We start from the raw sequence: 8,800 nt of genomic DNA, 5'->3' as shown, positions 1-8,800 counted from the left end.
GTAAACATTGAAACCATAATGACCTGCTGTAGATTGACTTTAGTCAGCTAATGTAGATCTTGTCTAACAAATCACTTCAATCCCCTGAGCCAAAATCTGTTTATCTATATACTCATCTAGTTTCCTCTTTGTCAAATTTCATATTAAATGATTATTTTTCTTCATTGATATGAACTGAGTAGGAAGTGGGCAATATATAAGCTTATTTTGTTTGTTGCATGAACTTAATGTAAGTAAATTATATGAACCTACTTATGAGTATCTAAAATGTACTTGTAAGTGTTCGAGGCCAAGCCACTTTGAACAATCCTATTACTGAATGGAGGCATTATGTAAGCAACAATACAAGCAGACATCAAGAAAAGCAAGTTTCAACCCAACAACTAATCAGCATCTTTTCATTAATCAGCACCAATTGAAGTAAACATAAGATGGTCAATGGCTAATACAGTAATAATAATATAAACACCATGATAATGGGTTATATTAAAGCTAATCACGATACCAGGTTTAGAAAAAGGGTCACTCTCTTCATTGAACCATTTTCTTCAAAATCACGTTTGAAGAACTGAGCTGTCTCCATGTTGACTCCCATAGCTGCAAAAACAATGGCAAAATTGTCCTCCACTCCATCCTGTCAATTAATAAAAATGATTAAGAAAATCCATATCACTCGAAAAGTTTGCACCCTCACATAATTCTTTTTTTTTTAAATTATATTAAAAAAAACTTGAAGGCCAAAAAAAATAAAATTGCCATGTCGTTTTTCAATTGTCACATCATTGAAAATTAAAAAGAAATTGCAATTGTAAATTAATCAACATTTCGCTAGAGCATTTAAGTTTTGCAAGTTAGAAAATATCACGGGTCATTGCAACAAAATTTAAACATTTGGCAATGATTTGGACTCGACCCATATTTCCATCAGCTAACCAGCACACTTAGAGAGGAAATTTGCAAGTGAACTTATGACTGATTTTTTATTTTTTTTTTCATTTTCATTTACTTTGGTTAAAATTTTCTATTCAAGTGAATTATTAAGAAAAAGTACACTCCTTTTGCTACTTGTTCAGATTGGATTATGAGACTAAAACCAATTACAGAACTATAGAAATTGCCAATGTTCAATTTCTCAGTTGTCCATACTAAGGATTTGGATGTATTGGGTTTACCTCCATGAGATTTACAGACTTCTCTAATCGCTTCACTAGACCAGCCTGATGACAAATCTGGGCGGCTATTTCATTATGAGGAAGCCCAGCAGCAGAGAAGAGAGGAATCTTCTGTCCACGGGCGATGGAGTTCATGACATCAATCGTAAATATCCCCGTCTGGATCATCTCTTCAGGATAGGTTCTCTCTCTAGGGTTGATTGCACTTCCTGCAATAGAACAGCCGAGCTTACTACTTGTTCATAAAGAATATGCATTTCAGGTCTTAAAGAATGATAATTGATGATTTCAAATCCATCAGCTCCCTTGAAATAACTCACTTGAAATATCCAAGTAAGCCTCAGGAAATACAGGAGGACCATTGTCTATCGGTCTTCCTGATCCATTAAAAATGCGTCCAAGCATATCCATTGATATAGGGGTTTTCAAAACTTGCAAATGGAAAGTTTGAAAAGGGTAAAAAGGGTCCTCCAGAAAAGCTTCTCCCTTTTCCCGATGTAATAGATTGTGAGACTTGACCCGAGTTCGCTTGTGTGCATGTGTGTGTGAGTATGCATTTCGTTCATTTTGGTCCCGCGGTCCTACCGGTCAAATTTCGGTGACCCGCGACCTTCGGATAGTGTTTGCGGTTACCCTTAAGTTCGGTCATGTAAACCCGACTCGGGTTGACCCAAGACCTATGCCATTGCATCCGTCTGGTCGCCGCGATTCCAACGCCGCATCCCGTGCGTTAATCCGATATGTACGTCTCAAGTTATAATCATTGATCGATATGGGCCATTGATTGCATGATTGGTGGACCTCACCATGGGTTGCACATTTTTCCATGCCATCATTTCACCCTAGGCTGAGATTTCTAGAAAGGCTATGACCCTAAGCCTTGTTAATATCACCATAGGCCACCATCATTGCCTAGGAGAGAGAGAGCTCATCATTACAAGTCTTAAAAGTCTCTCTCTCTCTCTTTCCCTCTCATTTCTCTCTCTCTCTTCTCTTCTTCCCTAGCAACTTCCCTTCCATCTTCCTCTCTTCTCCAGCCCCTTCTCCCTCAAATCCCCTCCCATCTAACCTTCAACAATCCATCTCACCCATTGAAACATGTCCCTTGGAGCATGAAGAGAAGATTGATGTAAGCTTGGAGTGGGATCCATTAAGGTGGGTGATTATAATTGTTGATCTTCTTTTCTACCCTTTGATCTTATTTTTCTTTCTAGATGGATCATATGGGACCCACCAATCCATGGTGGGGATCCCATTTGATCCCATGGATGTGGCCCTTTGGCCCATCCTACATGCATGTCATGATTCATGATGGGGCCATTCTCCATGGACCCCATCATGATGTATTTAATAATCCACTCCATCTTAAGGTCATCTAGACCCTAAGGATCATGTTGGGATGACATCCCAACCATCCATAGCAATTATAGATCATGCATGTAGTGATTTTATGTTGCATGTACAATCAATGTAGTTGTATGAGTATGATTCACTCTTGGGAGGGCCCATTAGTGGTGGGGCCTTACCCCCATGGCCGGATTACTCTCTTTTCTTCTTCTCCTTTCTCTGATGTATGGATGATAATGTATGTGTGGCCCATTTAGTGGGCCTTGGATGTCCCAAAATAAATAAAAATAAAAATTCAGCAAGGTGGGATGCCCTTACCACCTAACTTCATGATCATTGGACACCTTAATCAATGCATGCAAGTGTCCTAGTCCTAGTATGTGATCTGGACTTATGTGGGGCCCACTAAGGAAGCTCACACACCCTTTTTATGGCTGATATTATTGAGATATAGGCTGATGTGTCCAGCCAGGTATTGCTGTCCAAAAACCTGGACTGTTACATGGACTGTCATGTTCAATCTTTGGCATGGATTTTTGGGTCATGATTGCCATTATTTTCTTTATAATTATAGGGTGTAATGAGAAGGTGTGGACCCCACCGTGAGGTGTGATGGGTTATACCTCAGATGGCCTATGAAATGGTACCCAAAAAGGAGGCCCATAGGGGTAGGCAGTCCACCTTGTTGGGCTGTCCAGCCCACATGTATGGAGGGAAAACATATACTTCAGCTTGGTTTCTCCGAGGGATGAGCCACTTTTATGGACCCCACCTTACTTTATTTTATGAAGAAAATACTAAACTTCCATTTTCCCTCTCTTGGATGAAGGTTGGGCCCACCTTATTGGGTAAACAATGCATGGACAGCAACATCTCTTCCTGGACAGATTGAAATTCCTAATTTAATTAAAATATTTATGAGTATCCAAAAATTATAAAATTTTTTAGAGAGGTGGTTCACTCATGTTAGGACCCACCTACAAAATTTTGGGGCCAATGGACACCTGTACACACCATGGTGGTGGCTGGACCGGCCCATTACAATATGGTGTCCAGATCAGTCCGATTTTCTAGACAGTCTGTTTCATTTAAATAAATTAAAATATTTTTAAGTGTTCAAAAATTCTGAAATTTTGTGGGGATTTGACCCACCTATAGAAGTGTTACTCTACAAAATTTTAGGCCTAACGGACAATCGAGCTGACAGTGGTGCGGCCTGCAAATTTGGGTCAATTTGGGCTAAATACCCAGGCCCATATGGGACGCCCCATGTGGGCTACCTGCTGGACTATGGTCTAGCAGTGTGGCCCACCTACTCCCTTGTGTAGTATGATGTAACCCTATATGGTGGGGCCCTCTGACTTGATAGCTGGACTACTTGGGCTGATGTCCTAATCAAATGAAACAATTATTGGACTCCAATAAGCTCATAAACTTGTTGGGTTAAAAATCCAGCAACTTATTATAATTATGATTGGCCTTTGGGCTGAAATTTTGGGGAGCGGGGCCCACCACATTATGAAGATCTTAGAGAGAATAATTTATACCTTTGGTTCCTTAAATGTTGGGCTTGATAAATGCACTTTTGAGGCCCACCACAGTTGAATTTAATCGGGTCCATGAATGTAGCTGGTTGTTGAATTGTTTAGGCCCAATTGGGCTAGAACTTTCCAGATAGGCCCATTGAACTCTTGGGCCATTTTTACCATACTATTGTATTGGGTTAGTGAGCTGGATTACACAAGTAGATGGGCCCTTGGTTGCCCACCAAATCAACTTTAATACTTGGGCCGGGTTGTAGGCCCAACTTACTTGACTAAGAGCATGACATTTGCCCATGTGGTTTGAGCAATTGACTGCCCACTAGGCCACCACAATATATGGGATTAGTGGCCTTTATGTTGGGCCCTAACCTTTCCCCTATGGGCCCATAACGATATATATGGGTTGGGCTATGTGTGTTTCCCTTGGACCCATGTTTTAGATAGGCCTTGGGCCACCTTTTTGAAGCCCAACATGAGTAATTGTGATATGATTATGGCTGCCGTTTCTTATTTCTGATGTTGCGTGGGCCTTGGGCCTTGATCCATGATCAATTAGAGATGGGCTACCTCTTGGGGACCAATTGTGGTTGGATGTCCACATTGGTGGTCCTAAGGTAGGCCCATGGGCTTCTATAGGTGGTTAAAGGCCCACCATAGACCCTTGCTAGGCCCGTTTCATCTATTTAGGCCTATACCATTAGTCTCGTGGTCCTTAGTCTAGGTCCTTAGTCTCGTGGACTACCCCAGGTATATGGGCCCCCACTAGAGGTTGTATTCCTTATGCAGAATTGGTTAAGTACCTAGACCCTCCATAGTTAGGTAGAGAGTTTATCTTCACCTCATCGACACCCCTATTCATCTTCATGGCCCACTCCCATATGCATCATATGCATGCTTGGTTGAGGTATGATTGGCCATGGCTGTGTCCTTGTGTAGGACATGTTGCTATCTCCCCAAGAGATGGATGCCTGAAATTGATGCATAGGTGATTGTGTGATTCATGCATCTGGCATTGCATAGCTTGTGGATATCCGCCCTTACTTCATCAGGGCCTTGCCTCCACAGGGGTATTCATGGATGGCCGTATGTGTGGACACCAGAAATATTAGTTGAGCATACCGGGTGCGTAGGATGTCCATAGGTGAAATTTCCAAAACTTCCAAGGTACCAAGGATCTGCTCTAACGCCGTGACCGGGTGGAATATATGAGCGCACGAGGGCCTTATACCGTTAGGCCGCGACTCCCACTGTCGTGTAGTCGGTTGGATAGGGGTGTGGCCTTACCTGCCTGGTGTGAGGAGGCATTGCTAGGCTGAGTCTGATCAGCTCGTAAATGGGTCCGCTACCGTCAGGCCTTGTTGGTGATTGGCTGTCCACAGGCGGGTAGTGAGGTCTCTTACGCTCGTTTGACTGTGTGGGGTCTGCAGAGCGGCAGTCATTCAGTAGTGTAATGGACCCCGGTGATCTCCTTATGATTGGAAATGTACTTGACTTATGGTTTGGATATGAGCACTGACATTACTTGTACCGCATTAGCATTGGCTGTACAAGCCCGTCCATGTATTGCCTTGGTATGGCACCCATTACTCATTGCACCGCGTTCATGGTAAGCCTTGGTAAGGTTAGTGATATGCACATTGATCATGCTTCTCTCCTTATACCTCCTACTATTCTTCTGTGCACCATTGTCACACACTTACACCACCCTCTAAGTTTCTATAAGCTTATGCACGATTGATGGGTGCAGGAGATTCTAGGGAGGCGCTGTAGCAGCAGAGCGGGGAGTAGAGTTGAGCAGTGAGGACTCCAGTGTTACTAATTCCTCTCTCTTTTCCTTTTATTCTCATGTATGTCCTTTTGGACCTTATGGATGATGTAAAAGTTCAAATTTTTAGTGGATTTTGCGATGTGTGCCTTTGTTATTCTCAGATATACTTGCTGTGATCTTGGATATGCTCGTATTGAAAATGATTATACTGTTATGAAAATCCTCCTTGTAGGATCCTAGGATCGGAACCTACCTTAGGAGCCGAGAATGGGGTACTACGGAGGCTGTTGCGGCCAGAACCGGCCATCGGGTTCCTTATGAGTCCGGTTACCGAGTTTGGAGCGTGACACAGATAAGGCAAGAAGTGCAGATAAGAGGTTGAACTTTAAAAAAACACCATTGTCAGCGTCTAATGAAGTAAAATAAAATCCATCATGAAATAGAGAAAAATGAAGTAATCCAAACTATCACCATCATCATTAAAATTTCTAATTCACTAGAAAAATAGGATACATAAGCCTATCCTGAATAGCTGGAACAAGGCTAAGATGATGGTGGCATCCTAAACAAAACTTAAAAGCTAAAAACATTCAAATAGGGGTGAGAATTCTGCTTTGAAGCCAATGATTATTTGGGCTAGGCCTGGGTTTTTATCATCTTAATGGCCTGAGAAGCTCACCGGTTGTGACTTATTTAAACTCTCCAAGCCTCTAGTACTTGCTAGTTGACTGAGTCAGGCCAAGATCCTTAACTAGACAGACTGAGGCTGCAACATAATAAATCAAATAGGTAAAACACATCAGCTCTCGAGACCATGCTATGAAACCAAAGACATTAATCAATCATATGCTTCTTAAGATTAAGAAAACTAGATAAAATCAACTCAGTGAGGGATTTTAAGAGGTTTTAACCTCTTCCCATTATCAGCAATGTCATCTATGAGAAAAACTACATATGAATCAGAGAATCATGTTAAATGGAATAAAGGGAAAGAGATATCAGGAATGATAGCTTACACAAATTCCATGAAAAGGTATTTATGCTAAATCCCATGCATTGGTAATATTAGGCATGCTCATGAGCAAGATATGCATAATTCTGTAAAAATTGATGGAGTAGACCTGGATGTGTGTCGGAGCTATCTAGATGTTGAACGGGGGTCTTTGGAAGGTGGGAACCGCTGTTATGACCATGATGAAGTTGTCCATTTCCTATGGACAGCATTGGAGTGGCCTAGCCATTTGGACAGGCCGTGTTTATGTATTTGCTCGAAATTAATGGAGTAGACCCGGATGTGCGTCGGAGCTATCCGGATGAGCGGGGGTCCCTGGAAAGTGGGAACCGCTGTTATGACCATGATGAAACTGTCCATTTCCTATGGACAACATTGGAGGGACCTGGCTATTTGGATAGGCCGTGTTTATGTATTTGCTTGAAATTAATGGAGTAGATCCGGATGTGCGTCGGAGCTATCCGGATTAGCGGGGGTCCCTAGAAGGTGGGAACCGCTGTTATGACCATGATAAAGCTGTCCATTTCCTATGGACAACATTGGAGGGCCCTGACTATTTGGACAGGCCGTGTTTATGTATTTGCTTGAAATTAATGGAGTAGACCCGGATGTGCATCAGACCTATCCGGATGAGCGGGGGTCCCTGCAAGGTGGGAACCGCTGTTTTGACCATGATGAAGCTGTCCATTTCCTATGGACAGCATTGGAAGGGCTTGGCCAATTGGAGCAGGTCGTGTTTATATCTGTATTTGCAGGGACCACACCCTTAACCTAAACCACACCCTAAACCTATAGCTTAAACCTATTCTCAATTCCTTAAAACTATAACCTATAACCTAAACCTAACCCTAAACCAAAACCTATAACCTAAACCTTAACCTATAACCTATAACCTATAACCTATAACCTAAACTTATAACCTACAACCTAACCTTAACCTAAGCTTAAAACCTGAACCTAAACCTATAACCTAAGCCTATAAACTCAAACCCTAAACCTAAACCTAATACCTAAATGTATTCTCAAATCCCTAAACCTAAACCTACACCTAATCCTAATCTCAACTCCTTAGCATAAACCTAAACTTGAAAACCCAAACCTAAACCCGATCCTGAACCCGAACCTGATTTCCTAAACATAAACCTTAACCTTAACCTATTCTCAATTCCCTAAAGCTATAACCTATAACCTAAACCTAAACCTATAACCTAAACCTAACCTAAACCTAAAACCTAAACCTAAACCCAAACCTATAACCATAACCTAAACCTTAACCTATAACCTATAACCTATGACCTAAACTTATAACCTATAACCTAACCTTAACCTAAACCTAAAACCTAAACCTAAACGTATAACCTAAACCTATAAACTAAAACCAAAACCAAAACCTAAAACCTAAATGTATTCTCAAATCCCTAAACCTAAATCTACACCTAATCCTAATCTCAACTCCTTAGCCTAAACCTAAACTTGAAAAACCAAACCTAAACCTGATCCCGAACCCGAACCCGATTTCCTAAACCTAAACCTTAGCCTATTCTCAATTCCCTAAACCTAAACCTAAAACCTAAATGTATTCTCAAATCCCTAAACCTAAACCTACACCTAATCCTAATGTCAACTCCCTAACCTAAACCTAAACCTAAACTTGAAAACCCAAACCTAAACCCGATTCTGAACCCGAACCCGATTTCCTAAACCTAAACCTTAACCTATTCTCAATTCCCTAGAGCTATAACTTATAACCTAAACCTATAACCTTAACCTTAACCTAAACCTAAAACCTAAACCTTATCCTATAACCTATAACCTATAACCTAAACTTATAACCTAAACCTAAAACCTAAACCTAAACCTAAACCTATAAACTAAAACCTAAACCTAAACCTAAAACCTAAATGTATTCTCAAATCCCTAAACTTAAACCTACACCTAATCCTAATCTCAACTCCCT

General features: G+C 41.3%; 1 protein-coding gene across 1 annotated transcript; it reads right to left on the bottom strand.

The window, feature by feature from the left end:
- Positions 1–358: 358 nt before the first annotated feature.
- On the bottom strand, positions 359–1,598 carry LOC131257483 (V-type proton ATPase subunit B 1-like). The gene is made up of 3 exons (XM_058258310.1): positions 1,493–1,598; positions 1,173–1,381; positions 359–634 (listed from the first exon to the last, which is right to left on the bottom strand). Exons 1-3 carry the CDS (start codon positions 1,581–1,583, stop codon positions 497–499), a joined length of 438 nt encoding a protein of 145 aa, XP_058114293.1. The 5' UTR covers positions 1,584–1,598; the 3' UTR covers positions 359–496.
- Between the last annotated feature and the right edge of the window lie 7,202 nt (positions 1,599–8,800).

The sequence above is a fragment of the Magnolia sinica genome, chromosome 10 (genome assembly GCF_029962835.1).
Source record: "Magnolia sinica isolate HGM2019 chromosome 10, MsV1, whole genome shotgun sequence".
In the NCBI taxonomy this organism is placed as follows: Eukaryota; Viridiplantae; Streptophyta; class Magnoliopsida; order Magnoliales; family Magnoliaceae; genus Magnolia; species Magnolia sinica.
Note: the sequence above shows the minus strand (reverse complement) of the source record. Positions and strands in the feature narration are given on the sequence as shown.

Bases quoted from the DNA above. Each gene is read 5' to 3' on its own strand.
- LOC131257483 (XM_058258310.1), bottom strand. From the start codon at position 1,583: ATGGATATGCTTGGACGCATTTTTAATGGATCAGGAAGACCGATAGAC. The intron at 1,382-1,492 runs GTGAGTTATTTC...GTTCTATTGCAG, and splicing joins GGCTTACTTGGATATTTCAA to GAAGTGCAATCAACCCTAGA. The intron at 635-1,172 runs GTAAACCCAATA...ATTAATTGACAG, and splicing joins AGTCTGTAAATCTCATGGAG to GATGGAGTGGAGGACAATTT.